General features: G+C 44.3%; 1 protein-coding gene across 2 annotated transcripts in view; it reads left to right on the forward strand.

The window, feature by feature from the left end:
* Positions 1-22,828, forward strand: part of AFF1 (ALF transcription elongation factor 1) — a 445,670-nt gene that overhangs the window by 409,683 nt on the left and 13,159 nt on the right. For both annotated transcript variants that reach the window (XM_086961892.1, XM_086961893.1), the window contains one exon: positions 18,775-18,846. In XM_086961892.1, the coding sequence (XP_086818018.1) occupies positions 18,775-18,846 (72 nt within the window). The remainder of the gene's footprint in view (positions 1-18,774; positions 18,847-22,828) is intronic.

The raw sequence follows: 22,828 nt of genomic DNA on the forward strand, positions 1-22,828 counted from the left end.
TCTTTCTTTGATAAGGCAGGCATATACATTGGGCACTTTTAAAGAATATCTTGCAGCTATCTCTGCTTTTCTTTGACTGCCAGATCAGCCCTCTTTATTCAAATCTCCTATTGTTAACTCAAAAGGTGCTTTGTAGTTTTATCTCGATCGCACAAAATATTCCGGGTGGATGATCAACTCTTCATTAGCTATCTCGGTGCCAAGAAATGTTGGGCTGTTGAAAAGCAGACCCACTCCAGATGGATTGTCCTTTGCATCAAAATATGCTATGCTTTGGTGAAGAAGGACCCTCTTGTGGGGTTGCGTTCTCATTCCACCAGAGCAACGGGGGCAACCACGTTGTTAGCACGTGGAGTCCCCACCTTGAAATCTGTCAGCCAGCAACTTGAACAGTCTTGCACACGTTTACCAGATGCTAGTGCCTGGGCAGCCAAGTCCTGAGAGACGGGTACTTTGCCCGTTTGGTCCTCCAGGACTTCCTAGTATGATCTTGGTTCACAGACCCTCCTCTGGGGATGATATTGCTGGGGTAGCTATTTGAAGGTAAGGAATCTCCAACTAATAGTCTCTAGCAGATGGACACGTTACTTACCTACGCTAACGATGTATCTGGTAGGGACATATATTAGATGTTGATTCCTTACCGCCCCACTCATCCTCCCCACTCTGCAAACTGATTTCTAGAGATAGGGACTCCCTTACAGCGCCCTAGTTTTGACGCACCAGTGGTCAGTGTCTTTCATTGCTCTGGGCTTCTGGCATGGAAAGTCATGTTAAGAATTGACGCCAGCATGTAGGTCCTGCAACGTCATCCTGGCGTCCACGACGCCAACAAGGGATTGGAGCCGACCAACACCGCCTAAGGAAATGCAGGGGTACGGCTTAAGAGAAAATCTCCAGATCCAGAATTCGAAGGTAAGAAATCTACAACGAATATATGTCTCTACTAGATACATCATTACCGAAGGTAAGTAACTTGTTCTTGATGTCCTTTGGACCCCACAAAATACATATATACATATATATATATATATATATATATATATATATATATATATATATATATATATATATATATATATATATATATATATATATATATATATATATATATATATATTCACTGAAAAAACCATAGGTTATAGACCATATATAGTTAGGAATTTGCATTTACAAAACCTTGAAAATTCACTGAAAAAAACATAGGTTAGAGACCATATATAGTTAGCTGGACATTTTATTGACATAAAACCAATGAAATTCCATATATAGTTAGTTGCACTAACTATATATCGCGCACCCGCAATCCACTGCTGATGATGTCACATATTACATAATTCATGACATGGTCAGTGACATCACTGATGACATCACTGATGACATCTCAAATGACATCACTGATGACATCATCTAGTGTCTGTGTGTTTTTGTAAAGTTTAAATATGTTTTACATATTGAAGAATGAGTGGATGTATGGAAGACTGAGTGTGTGTGTGGCTGGCTGGGAGGTGTGTGACTCTGTGCATATCAATGTGTACTTGTATCAGTGATTGTATAAGAGAGTAAGTATGTGTTAGTATATGTGTGAAAAAGTATGGTGTTCTGTGTTTAACTGTATAGATGAGGAAATCGAAGTGTGATTGATTCTTCACAGGACTGACTAGGTGTATGAGTGCATATGATAGTGTTGTAATAATGAGTGACTGTATGTATGAGTGATTGTATGGGTGAATGAGTGAATGTGTGTGTAGACGTAGGAATCAGTGAGTGCATATGTAGTAACTGGTATTGGTGTGTCATGATGTCATCAGTGATGTCATTTGAGATGTCATCAGTGATGTCATTTGAGATGTCATCAGTGATGTCATCAGTGATGTCACTGAAGTATGGTGTTCTGTGTTTAACTGTATAGATGAGGAAATGGAAGTGTGATTGATTCTTTACAGGACTGACTAGGTGTGTGAGTAACTCCATGGATGAGTGGCAGTGTGTGAGTGTCTGCATAGGTGTTTGAGTGCATATGATAGTGTTGTAATAATGAGTGACTGTATGTATGAGTGATTGTATGGGTGAATGAGTAAATGTGTGTGTAGACGTAGGAATCAGTGAGTGCGTATGTAGTAACTGGTATTGGTGTGTCATGATGTCATCAGTGATGTCATTTGAGATGTCATCAGTGATGTCATCAGTGATGTCATTTGAGATGTCATGAGTGATGTCATCAGTGATGTCACTGACCATGTCATGAATGATGTAATATGTGACATCATCAGCAGTGGATTGCGGGTGCGCGATATATAGTTAGTGCAACTAACTATATATGGAATTTCATTGGTTTTATGTCAATAAAATGTCCAGCTAACTATATATGGTCTCTAACCTATGTTTTTTTCAGTGAATTTTCAAGGTTTTGTAAATGCAAATTCCTAACTATATATGGTCTATAACCTATGGTTTTTTCAGTGAATTTCATTGGTTTTTTAAAAGCTAATATCTATAGCTGTAAAATATATTCTTTATTACGTGACGTATCACGTAGCCACGTGAGACGCCTCATGACGCGTCGCATAACCGTGACGTATCGGCTCTGCAGCGCAAACAAAACCCGTAACGTAAGCGTGCCGGAGCACGCTTACAGATATATATATTTTTTTTAACCTTAATTAGACAAAATCCACACGTGCACATATCTTGAGGCCTTGCAAAGGCACATCAAACAAACAGTCCCTACAATTTTGCCAAGTTTGCCGGAAATCTATTCCCTTCATTTTTTTTTTACTGTTTCTCTTGGTTTTCCCCTTGTTACGCTTACCGGGACGCTACCCGGTACGCGAACCGGACGCTCCAAAAACACAAGATGGCGGACTCCCGTTACGCTGCCGGTTAGCTGCCCAGTTCGCGTACCAGGAAGCGCCTCTACCGCGAAAAATCGCGGGGGACTTTAATATCCCCCTCATCAATCCTAGGGGGTCAGGAGGGGTTTACCTTGCCCCCTTTCCTTCATTTCCCCCTTCTTTTTTCACCACATCTTGTCTCTCGAACCTACCGAGAGACAAGATGGCGGCCGCTCAGGACTGTTTACAATGTTGACAGCTACGCTGCCGATTAGCTGCCCGGTTAGCTGCCCGGTGAGCTGAGCTGCCCGGTTCGCGTACCGGGACGCGCCTCTACGACGTAAAATCGCAAAAAAAAAATTATTTTTTATTTTTTGCCCCGCGGGGCACTTTAATATCCCCCTCATCAATCCTAGGGGGTCAGGAGGGGTCTACCTTGCCCCCTTTCCTTCATTTCCCCCTTCGTTTTTCACCACATCTTGTCTCTCGATCCTACCGAGAGACAAGATGGCGGCCGCTCCGGACTGTTTAGAAAGTTGACAGACACCGGAGAGCCAATCAGCTTCGCGAAGTTCCGTTACGCGTCAGGTACGCGAACCGGGGCGCTAACCGGAGCGCTGTCACAGATATATATATTTTTTTAAACGTTAATTTCTCAAAATCCACTGGAGCACATATATTGAGACATAGCAAAGGCACGTCGGGCAAACCATATCTACAATTTTGCCAAGTTTCATGTAAATCTATTCAGCCGTTCGAGCTAAAAGTGAGTCCAACCGCCCTATGGAAAAATGAATGTGAAAAACGCGTTTTGGGACCCCCTTTTTGTATCGGCCCCCCCTTGACGAAACCCCCCCAAATTGTCAGGGGCTGCTCAGAAACAAAATGTGCCATTTTCCTGAAAATTTCAGCCAATTCCGTCCACAAACGCCAAAGTTATTAGACATAGAATTTTCAGAAATCCCATAGAGAAAAAATCCTAACTATATATACCCACTGGCTATCGCCAGTAGGTAATATACATATATAAACATATATAATCTGCATATCTATATAAATATAAATGCATGCATACATATACATATATGCATACATATGCATGTTATTTACATGAAAGTTTTAAAAACACTAATAAAAGCAAAGCTAAAAAGCCACCTCATTACAAACAGAATGGCTTTAACTTAAACGAGGGCGAGATCTATTGCATTTTCAATGCTTGTTTACTTTGGTTCTATCAAGAAGGCATTCAGATGTGTCACACATTTGCCATAAATTCTGAATGTTAGCACTCTAGTTGCTCATTAGATCACTGTAGTAAAGCTAGTGCTCACCAGGGAAGTCTGCTGCTAATCATGGTTTGCAGCCATTTTCCCGCATTTATTATCCCGCAGACTTTCAGTCCGCATACCATTATCCCGCAAGGTCATTGACCTCGCATACCATTATCCCGCATTTTTTCAAAACGCATGTGCATTTATCGCGCATGCCTTTACAAAGAATTACGTTTTAAAGGCATGTATGGTAAATTCATTTGCGTTGTGAAAACCACGATGACGAGAGAGGTAAGTGGGTTTGTGTTAATTTTTTCGTGGGTTAGTGATTGTGTAGTGTAGTGTTGTGTTAGTGTAGTGTAGAGTTGTGGTGGTTGTTTAGTGTAGGGTCATGCAGGGGGTAGTGTTTTAGGGTTTAGGGTTGTGTTGTAGTGTTTGCGTAGTGTAGGGTCATGCTGGGGCTAGTGTTTTAGGGTTTAGGGTAGTGTTGTAGTGTTTGCGTAGTGTAGGGTCATGCTGGGGGTAGTGTTTTAGGGTGTAGAGTAGTGTTGTAGTGTTTGCGTAGTGTAGGGTCATGCTGGGGGTAGTGTTTTAGGGTTTTGGGTAGTGTTGTAGTGTTTGCGTAGTGTAGGGTCATGCTGGGCGTAGTGTTTTAGGGTTTAGGGTAGTGTTGTAGTGGTTGCGTAGTGTAGGGTCATGCTGGGGTGTAGTGTTTTAGGGTTTAGGGTAGTGTTGTAGTGTTTGCGTAGTGTAGGGTCATGCTGGGGGTAGTGTTTTAGGGTTTAGGGTAGTGTTGTAGTGTTTGCGTAGTGTAGGGTCATGCTGGGGGTAGTGTTTTAGGGTTTAGGGTAGTGTTGTAGTGTTTGCGTAGTGTAGGGTCATGCTGGGGGTTGTGTTTTAGGGTTTAGGGTAGTGTTGTAGTGTTTGCGTAGTGTAGGGTCATGCTGGGGGTAGTGTTTTAGGGTTTAGGGTAGTGTTGTAGTGTTTGCGTAGTGTAGGGTCATGCTGGGGTGTAGTGTTTTAGGGTTTTGGGTACTGTTGTAGTGTTTGCGTAGTGTAGGGTCATGCTGGGGGTAGTGTTTTAGGGTTTAGGGTAGTGTTGTAGTGTTTGCGTAGTGTAGGGTTGTGCTGGGGGTAGTGTTTTAGGGTTTAGGGTAGTGTTGTAGTGTTTGCATAGTGTAGGGTCATGCTGGAGGTAGAGGTTTAGGGTTTAGGGTAGTGTTGTAGTGTTTGCGTAGTGTAGGGTCATGCTGGGGTGTAGTGTTTTAGGGTTTTGGGTAGTGTTGTAGTGTTTGCGTAGTGTAGGGTCATGCTAGGGGTAGTGTTTTAGGGTTTAGGGTAGTGTTGTAATGTTTGCGTAGTGTAGGGTCATGCTGGGGGTAGTGTTTTAGGGTTTAGGGTAGTGTTGTAGTGTTTGCGTAGTGTAGGGTCATGCTGGGGTGTAGTGTTTTAGGGTTTTGGGTAGTGTTGTAGTGTTTGCGTAGTGTAGGGTCATGCTGGGAGTAGTGTTTTAGGGTTTAGGGTAGTGTTGTAGTGTTTGCGTAGTGTAGGGTCATGCTGGGGGTAGTGTTTTAGGGTTTAGGGTAGTGTTGTAGTATTTGCGTAGTGTAGGGTCATGCTGGGGGTAGTGTTTTAGGGTTTAGGGTAGTGTTGTAGTGTTTGCGTAGTGTAGGGTCATGCTGGGGTGTAGTGTTTTAGGGTTTTGCGTAGTGTTGTAGTATTTGCGTAGTGTAGGGTCATGCTGGGGTGTAGTGTTTTAGGGTTTAGGGTTGTGTTGTAGTGTTTGTGTAGTGTAGGGTCATGCTGGGGGTAGTGTTTTAGGGTTTAGGGTAGTGTTGTAGTGTTTGTGTAGTGTAGGGTCATGCTGGGGGTAGTGTTTTAGGGTTTAGGGTTGTGTTTGTGTAGTGTAGGGTCATGCTGGGGGTAGTGTTTTAGGGTTTAGGGTAGTGTTGTAGTGTTTGCGTAGTGTAGGGTCATGCTGGGGTGTAGTGTTTTAGGGTTTTGGGTAGTGTTGTAGTGTTTGCGTAGTGTAGGGTCATGCTGGGGGTAGTGTTTTAGAGTTTAGGGTAGTGTTGTAGTGTTTGTGTAGTGTAGGGTCATGCTGGGGGTAGTGTTTTAGGGTTTAGGGTTGTGTTGTAGTGTTTGTGTAGTGTAGGGTCATGCTGGGGGTAGTGTTTTAGGGTTTAGGGTAGTGTTGTAGTGTTTGCCTAGTGTAGGGTCATGCTGGGGTGTAGTGTTTTAGGGTTTTGGGTAGTGTTGTAGTGTTTGCGTAGTGTAGGGTCATGCTGGGGGTAGTGTTTTAGGGTTTAGGGTAGTGTTGTAGTGTTTGTGTAGTGTAGGGTCATGCTGGGGGTAGTGTTTTAGGGTTTAGGGTAGTGTTGTAGTGTTTGTGTAGTGTAGGGTCATGCTGGGGGTAGTGTTTTAGGGTTTAGGGTAGTTTAGTTGTTTAGTGTATGCTAAAGGCATATTCGTTCTAAAAGTTTTCGTTATTTTAATTTGCGGCCTAATAGTACATGCAGGATTTTTTTTGCGGACTGATGGTATGCGGGATTTCGTCATATATTCGCTAATCATACTTTCTATGGCAAAATGAACCCCCTCATTTTGTTCCTTTTTAAATTAAATGTTTTAAGAGTTACCACTTTATTCCAATCAAGATGGCTTCAGGTGTGCCATACCTTTGTAATAAGTAGGACTGTTAGCACTCTAGTTGTTCTTTAGAACACTCTGGGACATTCTGTCATTGGGCTATAGTTGGGCTACATCTGGCTGATATTTGGGCTACATTTGGTTTTTTTTGTCTCTGGTGGCCATCTTTGGGCTACATTGGGCTACATTGGGCTACATTGGGCTACATTTGGGCTCCAACATATATATAGCCCAATGTAGCCCAATATATATTTTTCAAACTTAATTTTCGTAAAAACCACTGGAGCCTATATCTTGAGACATAGCAAAGGCACATCGGGCTACCAGTCCCTACAATTTTGCCAAGTTTGGTGTAAATCCATTCAGCCGTTCGGGCTAAAAGTGAGGCCAACCGCCCTATGGAAAATTGCATGGGAAAAACATGTTTTGGGACCCCCCTTTTTTCTCAGCCCCCCCTTGACGAAACCCCCCCAAATTTTCAGGGGCTGCTCAGAAACAAAATGTTCCATTTTCCTGAAAATTTCAGCCAATTCTGTCCTCAAATGCCAAAGTTATTCGACATAGAATTTTCAAAAATCCCATAGGAAAAAAATCCTAACTATATATACCTACTGGCTATCGCCAGTAGGTAATATGTATATATATATATATATATATGTGTGTGTGTGTGTGTGTATGTATATATATGTGTGTATATATATATATATGTGTGTGTGTGTATATATATATGTGTATATATGTGTATATATATATGTATATATATGTGTGTGTGTGTATGTATATATATGTGTATATATATATATGTGTGTGTATATATATATATATGTGTGTGTGTGTATATATGTGTGTATATATATGTATATATATATATATATATATATATATATATATATATATATATATATATATATATATATATATATATATATATATATATTTAAATGTCATGTAGCTGTAGATTAGGATCTTTGTTTCCTTTTAGTAAGAGACACATTTTGTGGCGAAGATCACCAGAAGAAAAAATCTAAAGGTCAATTTCTCAACCTGACTTCTCTTCGAGTCGCTTATTTCAAGTGAATTACTGTGCTTCTCCACACGAAAATCCCCTCAGAGAACAAAACACACCAGTTTCTGTTCTGTGAGCTTTTTTGATCAAGACTACTAGGCAGCGCATGCACATTGTGGGCTTACCAAGAACATACAGTGGCTTGGAACCCTTCATTGCTTACTATTAGTTGGTTTTCCTGTCACTCATTTGCCTGCTTTTTATTGGTGCCCCAGATTGTCAGTCTTGTGTTTGCCCCTCACATGGGGCATAGCCTTCTCTTTTGATTGGCTGGCTTCTAAGCCTCCACTGCTTGCCTATTATGCACCACTTGTCCAGAAAAGGACATACATGACTGAGGCAAGAGCATAAGATTGGGAGGTGCGAGGACTGTCCAACGTGCGCAAAGGTATTAGGAGCTAGAGTCACTGCTTCCCTGTTGGCAGATAAGCAACGCCGGTTGCTCGTATTTAATTATAGATGTCTGAGCAGCATCCACCACCCACTTATCTGCCATCAGCGAAGCAGTGACTCTAGCTCCTAATGATAATGCTGAACAAAGTAAAGTGACACAATATGGCACTCTACAAGACCCCTGGCATGATTGAAATTGTAAACTGCAATTTAGCCTTGGTGTTATGACAGTAGTAATCTGCCTGTATCGAATATAATAATTGATGTGTACACATTTGAGTGTGGTGTGGCTCCAGCTTTAAAATCAATATGTGAGGTTGGGTCGAGAACAATGCAGTAAATTACCAACTTACATCATAACCCAAGTTGATGCAATCTAGGTACTGCTGCACTCCTCAAAGAAAGCCAGAAGGGCAAACTCAACCCGAATGGCTAAAATTATAACTCAAATGTGACTCCCAAGTGGGCATATAAACGGCAGACAATTAAAGCGACATATAATGTCCGAGTCAAATGCAACGAAGAGTAGTTGAACAAGTGTCCCTGATGTCCCTTCTCAACCTCAACTTTCAAGAGACAATCCTCCCGTTGAACCTCCCACAAACACAGTTGCAAAAGATTATCACGTTAAAATAAGAAATAAATACACAAAATTGTGAAATGAGTGTTCGACAACAGCAGTGACCCTACCCCACCCACGTGAAAAAACTAAAAGGAAATATATAAAAGCAGCAGAATATTCTTCTTGCAGCTTAAAACGCTGGAACTGGGCTCATAGGGCGTGAGGAGCAAGCCCAATGTAACTGAAAAACGGGAATGTTACAAATGAATATACAATTCCTCATTCGAGTTCAGACCATTAGGGATCTTACTTTTAAGCAAATAATGTAACAAGACTCGAGTCTATGCAATTTAAGTTCCCTGTTTCCACCCCTTATGTGATTAGGGACTGAATCAATTGGATAATACACTAGATTTGCACTGTTGCCTCCATGTACATCATTAAAGTGTCGTGCAACAGGATATGTCTGGTCTTATCCTTGCCAATTGCTCTAAAATGTTGAAGGATCCTTATGTGGACCATAAGTTTAGTACTGCCCACATAGCGTTTGGGACAAGAACATTGGAGCACGTACACCACATACTCACTCCTGCAATTGAGTGAATGACTGATTTTCAAAGTGGTGTTACTCAGAGGACTAAATACCTCACTGATGTTTTGGTCGATGGTACATGCCTTATATTTGACATTTATGGAAGCCTGGGGGCGGTGCTAGCCAAGACTCTGATTTGGCCATTTCCTGACTACTGAAACACAGTTCTCCCCTCATGGATTTAGTCCGCCTAAATGATAGGAGTGTATGTTTGGGCATAGAAGGTCCAATAGACGGATCGCTACGAATCAGATACCAATGTGAGTGAAATATGTCCCTGACTCTCTGATGTTGGTGTTATATCCCGTTATCATTCTCACAGAGCCCTGTGAGTTAGATTTGGTCTTAGTTTTACTGGGTTTGAACAACAGTGCATATGTATGTGTGTATGTGTATGTATGTGTATATGTTTATGTATGTATATATGGGTATGTATGTATGGGTATATATCCATGTATATATGGGTATATATATAATAACAACAAAAGAGTGACTGAAAAGGCAACCTGAGAGCGGTCGCACTGAGCAACAAAAGAAGATCAACATAACCAGTGTTTTTTTAAATGAACCCTCACTCACCGACCTGGTCGGTGACATGCTTCATCATAGGGTTCCACCAGAGAAGCCAAATGCTTCCCTGGTGTGCTTCCACGCCTGGTTTACAGCTGAGCGGGGTGTTCAAAAGGCATGTGTGCGCGCATCTGATGCAAGTGACACACGCCTTTTGAACACCCCGCTCCACTGTAAACCAGGTGTGGAAGCACACCAGGGAAGCATTTGGCTTCTCTGGTGGAACCCTATGATAAAGCATGTCACCGACCAGGTTGATGAGTGAGGGTTCCTTTAACAAACACTGGTTATGTTGATCTTCTTTTGTTGCTCAGTGCGACCGCTCTCAGGTTGCCTTTTCAGTCACTCTTTTGTTGTTGTTTTATATTGACTTACAAGGGGGGTACAACAGTGCCTGCCTCCCTCTCTCTTGTTGTTATTTATATATGGGTATATATATGCATATATGTGCGTATATATATGGGTGTATATATGTATTTGTGTGTGTGTTTAAAAAATGTGTGTATTTATGTTGAAAAAAAAAGGGTAAAGCAAAATTATTGTTTGGTTTGTTTACAACTCCTCAGCATTTGTTTTTTAAAATCTCAGCAACGACCTAAAAACACAGTTAACGCGTCATTACATTTGACTTTTAGGTTGTGTTATTTATTGGTATAAATATTGTGAGGTCATAAGCTTTGCATTTGGTGCTCAAGTTATAGTTGGCATGGCTATTGTGTGAGTTATGGATTCAGATCCTGTCAGTGTTTTTTCGGTTTTAATTTGTAACCTTAATTGCACTATAACTGTAGTGTTTAATTTTTTTTTAATATACATTGAAGTATTATAACCAAATCAAACCATAGCTTCATTTTAACTTTATTTCTTTTGGGTAAATTTGTGTTTTTTGCTCCTGTAGCACAGCCAGGATTTCCCTGCACCCTGCTCACTGAAGACAGCCACCCTAAGCTGGGTACAGGTTTTAGCCTTGTGCAACATGGTTAGTCCAGGACATGGCCAGAGGCCAAACCCTCTGTGGGTAACCAACCCCTTTTGGCTGTGCACTGGTGTTTTGGGCATAGGGCCTGGCCTTCATGCCCTGCACCCAACCCTTCATTGCCTCCACTGACTTTTTTGGCAGTGCACAGTGGGGGTGACCACAGGGATGGACTAAGACCAAGCTTGGCTCCCATAACACCAAGTGGCCAAGTGCAGCAGTAGTGCAGTGAATAATTTTCCTATATTTTTTCAGGATTTATGAATCCTACGCTGGGCTCACAAATCCTGGACTCTCTCTGGTTTTGCAGTATACAGGAAGGGCCCATGATTCACAAACACAGCATTGAAATTGTGAATCCTGCATTAAAAATTGTTTTGCTATTTTGTTTACAGGGGCTCTCTGACAAGCCCGCCAATGTTGGCCACAAGGTTATGGTATGTTTAACCTGTGCCATTATGCTGTTTTCCTTTTTATTTTACCTAACATAGTGCTCAGTGCATCATGTTGTGTATTGGCAGCTGCAACAGAATTTGTTTAGGTGACAGTCACCCAATCAGATGTCGGTGGATTCACTAATTCAAACTTAGTGAGGAGGTAAAAAGCTTACTAGTCCAGTGGTGTGTGTTTAGTTTTTCAATTGGATTTGCAAATCCTCTGTGGGTTCACAAATCTATGGAGGATCCACAAATCAACAGTTCCAGTAGCTGGAACTTTTAACCTCCTCATGCCCAGACAGGAACACTAAATTAACTCTAATTGTTGAAAAACTACTGAGTAGACTTGCACCCAACCAAGGAAAAGTCACTTCCTTGAGAATGTGCCAAGTTTGGAGTAATTCTGTTCAACCATTTTTTTCTGTCTCGAGGAGCAAAGAATTCTAGGGAGTTAAAATGAGAGATGTCACTTTTGGGATCCTCCTATTTTTAGGCCCCTCACTTAAAGGATCTGCATGAAACTCACCATGAAGAACCAACAGTACACACGTACCTTAAAAAAAGGTTCATGCAGATTTATTGAATAGTACCTGAGTAATTAGGAAAACAAAAAATGCCCTTTCTGAAGACAGTTTCACATAACCAAAACTAAAGAGGCACTATCGCCCTCTGCAATGTATATGTATGTGGACTTTAGGCCAACCCTCTTCATCCACTGCTTTGTTAAATTCTAAGCAATGGGTCAGCCGCCTTCTGCCATTTGCTCCCTTGCACTGAGTGACCGTATTTTTCCTCATCATGCTTGCACATCTGCCTAAAAAGAAGATGCAATTTAGCTGGTGGGCCCACAGTTTAGCAATGTGGTTTTAATTTCCATTCATCTTTTCTTTTTTTCGTCATCTCTGTGCATTTATATTTCTGCTTAAAATAAATAAGACAACTGTATAGAAAGATTATTATAGCTCCTGTAAGTACACTCGCCTGAAAGTAAGCGCCCCCCTTCTGTTCTATGAAAATGAAGGGCGATGGTTTTAAAAATAAATGTAAACTTATTATTGAATTCACATGGCTGCCAGGTGTAGGCAATGGCATGTTTTATGTTTTTTAGTTTCTTATTTGTATTTTTGTGGCCTTCACTTGCAGTAAAAATGTTAAAAAGAATCGCTGCATTAGCTTGCTCAAGCTAGCCGTATTGGCTTTGCCAATGCTTATTGCTTTCCTGTACAAACATAAAAAGAATAGCATACCAGAATATCCCACTACAACATACAATGAAGACAATTCTGTTGTATGTCATATTATAAAAAATGATATGATAATGTTGGGTTTTGTACAATCTTAAAATGCCTTGAGTAGGTTATATTGACTTTCGTACACTACCAAAAAACACACACACTCATACAAAAAGCGGTGGTTTGGCACATATTACGCTGGGAGGATGGGATGGATTCCTGGAAAATATGATGCATAATTTGTATGATAAGATGATCAGAGTAATACTAATGGTAGAAGATACAGTACACATGCTTATTACAAAAATCCATTCGAATTGTACTCTCCCCCAGCTAATTAGTCTTTAGGCATAGCATCATACTCAAATAAGATTGCATCAAAAAGCTGCTTCAGAAGTAAAGAAATATCATACCACTGCTTTAGAGAAACTGTTGTAAGATAATGCAGTTAAGAAAGAAAGAACAAAAACAAACTTAGTAACCTATCTTGAAAACACATTCAGCAGAGCCCAAGTACAGGTGCATTCAGACAAACAAATGCACTATCTTTTATGTGATTTTATGCGCATATAAATGAGCCCCATCAAATTATAATTCAGGTAAAGGAATGTGTGTAAGCCTCTAAGAAATGAATGGACCATGAAAGAAGCTGTATTCATATCTTATGCACATGTGCATTGTAGAATACATTGTCAAGTTGGAATGTGGCATACTGTGCAATATGTAACTCTCTCTAGTAGGTTTCCTTCACTTAAAAGAAAACCAGCCAGCGCAGATCCGTGAGGAGATCTACTCTCTATCACTTTTTGACAGGCTTTTTTCGACAATTTGTCAACCCACTTTTTGTTGTGTAGGTTTTACCATCATGTCCAAGAAGACTTTTGGTTTCAAACCGTGCACTCCCTGTCACCGTGCCATGTCAGCGATGGTCCCACAACAGGTTTGCCTTTGGTCCCTCGAGTGCGACCACGACTCAGTCGTGCTCTGACTGCCAGGCCATGGCTCCGAAAGCTTTGAGGGAGCAATCCCTAAAGTTGCTTGCGGCCCAGCGGTCGGCACCACATCGCTTTCCTCGGAGGTCTTGTTCACAGTCCAGGCCCAGAGGAAGGTCCGGGCACCAATCCAGGAGTCCTAAGTCTTCGTCCTCCCACTCGAAGTCATCAAGTAAGTCAGGTATGCAGCACAAAGCATGCTTTGACTTTTCCCTGCCCATCAGCCGACGTGATAGAGGAGTCTTGGCCTTTTAGGCCTCATTCTGCTGAACCTGCACCTGGGTCGGCTCTATGCTTCCCCATCTTTCTGGGATCCAGATAAAGATAAAGAATTTTATGATGCTATATGCCGCATATTTGGGCAGAATGACCCCTTCCCATTGGTCTGGCAAATGTATCTGGGCCGACGCCAATCCCATCATTGCAACCTGCGCCAGCCCTGACACCGAGATTCCTGGTAATGCCATTGCCATCCCCATTCTAATCCCCGAAGATCCCATTAGCCAGACTGGCGCAGACCAATTCCAATACCTGTGCCGACAGAACCCTGAGGCCCTAGGTAATTTCCTCAGCCTTATTCTGAAGGGATAGGAATAGAGGAAGATTGGGAAGTGTCACCTGACCCTTTACAATACCAGCCTTACCAAGAAATGGACTGGTATGAGGAACTGGGTTATTCTGGCCTGCTTTCTCACCCTACACTGGCTACGGAGGAGGAACCTTCATAAGCAATGGTGGTGCGAAGGGCAGCTTTGGTCCTTGACCTTCAGCTCGCTTCTGTGGTAGTAAAGACAAATATTTTGACAGAGGTCCTGCAGCAAAGTGTCTCCTCCTCGGAACCCTTACTGCTCTTCAACGAGGCTTTAACCGATCTCTTACTGGTAACCTGGTTCAAGCCCAGCGCAGGGGCTCCTGTGAATAGTTGTGTGTACACAAGAAGGGGGAGAAGGACCAAGGGAAGAAAGGTAAATTTTAAGACCTGCAAGTGTTACCTCACCAATCTTTAACCATAACACTACAAAGAACCTTCGTCTCTAAAACAATAACAAAGAGAAGAGAGACAACATCTAAGATAAACCCCTAGGGTATCCCTTTATTAGGACGAAATCCCTCGCCCACCAAATGAGGCATGCTTCATCAATGGTATTCTACTCGTGACGGGAAAACCTAGTTGCACCACGGGCTACAACCCTCTCTCAGAGGGAGGAACTTGGGGATGTTTTGTCCTAGCCTTGGATGTACTAAATCCAACAATGATGCTTAAAAAAACTAGTTGGGGTGAGTTACGCAGCGCAAAAGAAACTAAGGTAGGGAAGAAGTGAGATAAAACCAGCTACTAGGTACGTAATACAACGTTATTAGCTCATCCTGGGGCCAGGATTAAAACAAGGGCACTAGCAGGGGTAATATATACCTGCAGGTTGGTGACGAGAAGGAAAAAAGGTCTACATGTTTCAGCCTTCTGACCCTCCATAGAGGGGTTGCAGCTTTCGACAGGACCGGGGTGTGCTGCTGTTTGATATATTTGTCTTTTCTCACACTAATATAAATTGTGAAGAAAAGTGTTAGCAAAGTGTAGAAATTCTGAGAAAAATTTCTAAAAGAAATTCTGAGTAAAAAACGATACAGAATACAAAACCAGTGATCTTTTTCTTCTGTAATGATTCACTGCTGGTATCTAAACAAAAATCTAATGAATAAACAGAAGTAAATAGTACAGACATTGTCACTCTTCGATTCGTTAAATTCATAGCAGTTCAAATGTGCTGCTCCGTGCTAAACCCTGTGAACTAGCCATGTGGACGCATGCAAACACAAAAATGTAGGGTGTATCTCCATGTCTTACCCGTACACTACGGGGAATCTCCTCACCTTAACCTGGCATATAGCTCCTGGAGGGGGCACCGCTCTGTGGAAACATTTGTAAGAAAATGTATAGTATATTTGCCGAAGGAAGAAAAATAGTTTAAATATGTCAGAAGGTACAGATTAGAAACTGCCTGAAAATCTAGCACTCATGGGTCAAAGATTTACCAGCGTAGTTTGGGAGGGTGGTGGTTGACCCTTCATTTATCCCCCAGGGTTTTATTTTGGTATAATGTATCATTTGCGACTCTCGTTTTCACCTAGAGAGTCCATATATGTACAGGAGCTTCTGTGAAATGCGGAAAAGTATAAGTGTCACATCCTCTTCCAGAAGCATGAACGCTATCACTGTGGGAGCGGTCTTGGCTCCAACTAGGACAAAATATTAGTTAAAGAAAATGGACAACACTAGGGACAAAAAGTGTGTCCAAACAGTCCCATGTGGCCCAGGATGATTCTGCACATTGTATTATATGCGAAAACTGTTCATAGCGATTAAATACAGGGGCGATATCCAAACCATTAGCCCCTATGGCATTGACATCCTGGTATCTCTTTCGATCCCACCCTAGCCTTGGGTGTTTTCATGACAGAACTGGATCACTTTACTCGGGCGGCGGGCTTCAAAGGTAATGTTGAAAAATCAGTTGCACTTAACCTCTCGATGTTGCCCTCCACCTTGGCACACTTATGCTCCGCACACCCCCATCAATGGGTGGAAGGACCTGTCCCCTATCTTGGCATCCAGCTGGCGCCTACACTGCCAGAGATAGCCACCATCAACTACACTAATCTGCTGATGCACATCCGAGTGGAGTTGCGGCGGTGGAAGTACTTCCCGATCTCCTGGTTGAGGAGAGTGGCTGCTATAAAAATTACGATTCTTCCTCAAATACTTTACATCTTCCAGACTCTACCCCTACTGCCACCCAGAGGGTGGATTAAGCAAGTTCAATCTGAGCTGTTACAGTTCATCTGGCGGGGCCGCCGACCTCGCATGAAGGGAGCCATCGCAATGCTGCCTCCCGAGGAAGGCGGTCTGAGGGTTCTGGGTCTCCGGCTCTACTTTCAAGGTCTGAATCAGAGAAACATGGGCTGTTCCAAGACCAAGTGGTGGCAGCCAAGACCTTGCAGAGAATTCCCTTTCTACGTAGGGCCCACAGACCGGCCAATCTCTATTCTTCCCACATAACTAGGACGATTCTGGAAGCCTGGGATCAGACCTGTCAGAAATACAACCTGACTTCCTTCCCATCTCCACTCACTCCGCTCTTTGATAACCCTGAATTTCAACATGGGATGGGTGAGACCTCCTTCACAAGATGGCGCGCTACGGGTTGCCGGTCCCTGGGGCTTTTATTTGACCGTGACAGGATCCTCCCTTTCCCTCAGGTTCGATCACTCTATGGGATTCCGTAGTCGGAACGATTCCACTATCTCCAGCTCCGTCACTGGGCTCTCCACCCCTTGTAAAACCACATGCACAGCGTTTTCTCACACCTTACGAAAAATCGCTACTAACGCTCTCATCCGACAAAAAACGAATTTCAAACCTGTATAAGGTGTTGTTAGCTGGACATACACATACCTACAACGCTGGGCGCATGCGCTGGGAACGAGACCTAGGTCGGACCCTCAGCCACAAAGAATGGGAAGGTATATACTATAGAGCCCGGCATTCTGCACGAACCATGGGACTGACGAGACCCTGACCAAGGTTACCACCTATTGGTATTACACGCCCGACCGCCTTCACTTGATGGACCCCCGACAAACTGCTGACTGCTGGCGGGGCAGCAGGAAACTGGACACACTGGTGCATCTTCTGTGGGACTGTAAACAGCTGCACACTTATTGGGCGCAGGTTATTGATGAAATAGACAAACACTTTGATACTCAGCTCCCACGTTTTCCAAGCTATATCCTATTGGGCCTCCCGAATCTTCTCACATATACCTTTGCTCATAGCGAGGCAGCCAGATGGCGGTTGCGCTGGGCTCGACCAAACAAAACATCCTCCTCCACTGGTGGACTACTCGCATCCCAACATTTACTGGCTGGCTGCAGCTTCTATGGCAGGTCCTGGGGATGGAAAAGATCACCCTTACATTCTCTGGGAAGGGTTCCACTTTTGCGGATCTCTGGCAGGGGAAGAGGTGTGTTGCAGCGGCCAGGGTGCTTGACTCCAGACCACAGGGTTCACGGTTCGATCCCCGGCTCTGGCGGCAGGTTAGCCCAGCACATTGTGATTCAGTTTAGCCCAGCACCATGTGACTCTGGGCAATAGCTTGCTTAATCTTCCAGACGACCCCCAGCGCCGGGACACCTCTCTGGAGGTAGCTGTGCACTTTACAAATGCTGGCATTTACATTTGCATTTTACATTTCTCGTCCTACTGGCCTCTGAGTTTAGGGACCTCACCTGCCCAAGATACCTCCGTTTGCTGCGCCTATCAGCGCCTCCTGAGGGGGAATCCCAGGATGCCGTGCTGAAAGAGGAGTAGTAAGCCTGTCTTGAATTGGCCTCTTAGCTGGTGGTGAAGGGTAGGCTGGGGGGGGGGGGGGGGGGGGTGGGATGGGAGGGTAGGATAAGTTTTCTTTTTTGGCCATTGCTATATGTGAACCGGCCGGTTCCCTCCACTATCCGCATCTCATTGTTGATTAACCTGACTTGAGTTGGAGGACATATGTGTAGCTTATTGTTGAACCTTTATTATGAAATGCAAATAAAAAGATTTAAACCATAAACATTTTGTACGCCTGTAATTTGATTAGGATTATGTCAAATTTACTGTACCAAGATTAAGAATATGTAAATGTGAAGTGCTCTGATACCCTGTTGGGTCATGTCTGCGCTATATAAAACACAGAATAAATAAATAAATAAATGAGATATGCTACAATGTTGCATATTGCTTTGTCTTTAAAAAATAAAACAAAATGTTGAAAATTTCCAGCCTTCCTATTATAATTAACATTTGATGTTATGTTTTTGTGAATCAAAAAATATATATTCATTTGTGTATCTCCTTGATGTATATTTGTTGGTCATTTTAGACATTGTGTGGTGGTTCAAATCGTACAAAATTCTTAGTCCCGGTCCCAGGCTTCAAGTCTGATTCAGTGGGGGTCCACAGAAGTCAAAAGGTTAAGAATCGCTGAGCTGACCTAGGCTATTGTTACATTGCACACCAAACAGAATGGTCTTAACGCATTGCAGCCCAAAAAGTTATTTGCTTACTTAAATAGTAGATTTTAAGTTGCATAACTCGGAAGCTGCAATAATTCACCAGTCAACTATTGCAAGTTTACATCTTCCTTTTCTTCCAATGTAGGTTTATAATGAAGACAAAAAACTTCTCGGAGAATAAGTCAACAAGCATTGAAGAAATATTTTCTATTATGTGGTGCGTAGCTCTATGCATTTCACTGCATAGTTAACTCAGTCTTCAAAGGCTACATTTTCTTCCCTCTCCCACTGTATTGCACATTGATATAATTTGGGTCTGGCGATGCCTATAAAGATAATCAAAACTTAATCATGGTCAAGAAAAGGGTGACTTAATTTCACCAACATTGAAAATTCTGGTTGAAAACATCTTTCTAGCAGGAGCGTATCCAAAATAATCTTAATTTGTGAATTGTGAACATTTGTTAGACTACAAGGGCTACATTTGTATGTCAATTCAGCCATATAGCACAAGCTGTCTCATTGTAAAACACTTCTTGCCAGGTTACCAAGAACTTTGTAGTGGCCTTAAAAACCCACCCACTGCTTACCATTAGTCTGTTTAATGTCACAAATTTGCTTACCTCTTATTCAGTGGCTTGCCTTGTTCATTATGTGTTGTCCTTTCACTGGAGCAAACCCTCTTTACTTCTAACCTTGCACTGCTTACTTTTAGAGATTTTTATTTTGGCTTAAGCAATCCATGGATAATCAGCTATCTCACTCATGTGCTTCTTTACCCTCTCCCACACTCTCCATGTTCCACTTGCCTAAGTGCTTATCCCTTCGAGCTTGTGTTGATCATGCATTTTTCTCTCATGTCGTCTCCCCCACCCATTTTCTTGCTCCAGTTTTGGGTGCTTCCTTTACCTTATTCCCCAACATGCTGCCCCGACTATATATTCATTGTCCCCAACTAAGTAGTCTTTTTTTATTTTGTTTTTTATTGACCTTTTGTTTTTTTGGGAGGATTCGGCTTGCTGCCAGCTTATCTGTTTTGTAAATAAAAGTGCTTTTGTGTTACTTAAGTTTTGTATTTACCAATCCATCTTGCTAAATACAAACTAATGTGGGCCTTCATCATGAGCATGCATCATTAAACATGCGTGAGCCTACAATAGGACCAGGCGTCCGCGTCTTTTTTTCCTTATGCTCATGCTGCACAGCCCCAACATTTTTGCCAATGCTATACACAATGAACAAAAGGCAGTGGCAGGACTAATACATTTCAAAGGCGAAACCGGTTAGATTTTCCAGATCTTGTTATTCAATGACAACCTGCCTGCTTTCATTTCATTTTATTGGTTTAATGCATATATTGGAATTATAATGAAAAGGAATACTAGCTTTCCATCTCATAGACTGGTAAAACTGATGTATAATCTGGTTCCCGGTCAAAGTCCCAGCCAGCACGGTTTATTACTTTTATATTTGGTATGTATCTTGAATATCCATTCGATAAGGCTATGGAGCCTTTTACATAGAATAATTTGCACTGCCAGCCATTTCATTGATGTATATGACCAATCCCAAATAAATGTAGGAACTCATTACCTTCACTTTCAACAATAGCAACCCAAATTATAGCCTTAACACAGTCCCACACGCATCTTTAATGGCTTGTTGTTTCCACATGCTGCCTGGTGCTGGGATTTGAATACATGTAGCAGTTTACGTAATAGAACTCGGCAAGAAACTTGTTGGATTGCATTGTTTGAGACTGTGTCAAGCCTTCTCTCTCCTGTATATAAATAACTGTCATCTTTTATTGGGCAATAGGGAATGTCGTGGGTGTGTGGGTGCGTGCATGAAGGTCGGTGTGGGTGAACGGCACTGCCAGGTGCACAGATTATTATTGCTTCGAGTTATGTGGATCAGTCCCACCAGAACACCAAGTTCCTGTTCCCATCAATGGTACTAATGTGTAGAGGTGTGCTAGCTTATAACACTTAGGTGTAAAAGAAAGCAGGAATAACAAGCATTTGCAATTCAATAGGTCTCGCATCTGGGAGAGTTTGAGCTATTAGCATTGTAAATGACAATGCCTTTTATTTATCTGTTTTGATAACTAACACAATAATAAAAAGGCATTGTCCTTATCTGAAAGAAACACGTTAGTGTTAGATTCCTTACCTTAGAATATCCCCAGGCGTCAGTCTGGATCCGGAAACTTTTGCGTAGCAGTACCCCTGCGCGTCGGTAGGCGTCGTCTGCAGGCGTCCCCTGCGGCTCCGCGTCCGTCGTCGGCGTCGTGCGCCGTGATGACGTCGCTGGAGTATATAGACGCCGCCTCCGCGCGCTGACGTCAGTTCTTCTTTTTTCCGCGCCAGTGGACGCAGATCTGAAGAGCAGTACTCCGGTCTTTGACCAAGTTTTTTCGAAGTTATTTCTCACTTTGTGCCTGATAGGATGCCTGGGTTCAAGCACTGTGATGACTGTGAGCGCACGATGTCGGTCACAGACCATCACCGCCTCTGTCTCCGGTGTCTGGGCCCCGACCACGACGTGGACTCCTGCGTCGACTGCCGGGCCCTCACCAACAAGGCTAGGCGGGAGCGGTCCCGCAAGCTACTGGAGCTCCGGGTGTCGGCCCCACGTCGGGACCGGGAGCGGTCCCGGTCCGGCCGGAGGTCGAGAGAGCGTTCGAGGGAACGATCGCGGAGCCGCGCCGAGCGTTCCGGAAGTCGACACCACTCGTCAGGCTCGTCAGGTAGGAAGCACAAGAAGTCGGGGCGTCGTCATCGTACCCCCGACTCCCCCCGACGCTAGCGCCATGCGGCCGGGGGCTCGGGTGACCCCAACCCCGCGGCTCCGCGAGAGTTGCCGGCGCGGCCTGCCTCATACCCTCCGGTCCCTGGGCACGGTGCGACGCCTGAGGAGATCGAGGCGTTCCTCATGGCCATGAGGGCGCTCGGTTCTCCGACGGGGCCTACGGTGCCTTCGGGCCCAGTGCTACCGTCTGGGGGCCCTGGCGGTTCGGGTGTCCCTGCCTCGGCGCCGTCGGGTGCTCCGGCCCCGGCGCCGCCGACGGCTCCGACCCCGGCGCCGCAAGGGCCTTCGGGATCGGCGCCGGCTGGTCTTCCGGCCTCCCCGGCGCCGTTGCCATCGGGGTTACCCCCGACGCCGCCCCCGCGCGGCGCCGGTTCTCCGGTGCCGGCTCCGGCCGGCGGCGGGGTTCCGGCGCCGGCTCCGGGCGGCGCCGTCCCCTTACCTTCCCCGACGCCGGACGCGGCGCCGGACGGGCGTCGCTCGACGCCGGTCCCGGCGCCGATGGGGCCCATGAACCCCGAGGAGCCGGTCTACATCGTTGACTCCGAATACGGAGAAGATGAAGAGTTCGGTGAAGGTTGGGAGGGGTCCGAGGACCCTCTGTCACGCGAGTGCCAGTATGACCCGGACTGGACAGGTGACTTGGGGGATGCCAGTGGTCTGGACGACTCTCCTAACCCTGGTTTGATCTCTCCTCCTTCCGTGGCATCGGTGGAGGGAGCTGCGTATTCTGTGGTGCTGATGAGGGCTGCCAAGGCCTTACACCTTGAGCTCCCCGTCGCGGCCGTGAGGCCTAACATCCTCACCGAGATCTTCAAACCGCAGTCATGCCCACAGGAGCCACTGCTGCCGTTTAATGAAGCCTTGTCAGACGTTCTGTTGGGCACTTGGTCCAGGCCCGCTTCAGGTCCGCCTGTTGATCGGAACGTGGCCAGGCGCCACCGTCCTTGTCCGGACGACCCCAAGTTCCTGTCTACCCACCCCACTCCTGAGAGTCTGGTGATCCAGGCCTCGACCTCCCAGTCCGCATTCCCGTCGGCCCCGCCCGACAGGGAATCCAAGAGGTATGACCAATTTGGCAAGAAGGTCTTCTCGTCCATTAGTTTGGGCCTGCGGTCTTGCAACACCGCTTGCCTCTTGGGCCGCTACACCCACTCTGTGTGGGATACGGTCGCGGAACTGCTGCCAGAATGCCCCATGGAGGTGCGGGCAAAACTCGGTCAGGCTGTGGCTGAGGGCCGAGATGCAGAGAAATATTCGATACGGTGTGGTCTTGATACGACCGACTCGCTGGGCAGAGCTATGTCAACGACGGTGGCGATTCGTCGCCACGCCTGGCTGAGATCCGCCAATTTTTCGGCAGACGTCCAAAATACCTTGATGGACATGCC

Source organism: Lissotriton vulgaris, chromosome 3_1 (genome assembly GCF_964263255.1).
Source record: "Lissotriton vulgaris chromosome 3_1, aLisVul1.2, whole genome shotgun sequence".
Classification (NCBI taxonomy): domain Eukaryota; kingdom Metazoa; phylum Chordata; class Amphibia; order Caudata; family Salamandridae; genus Lissotriton; species Lissotriton vulgaris.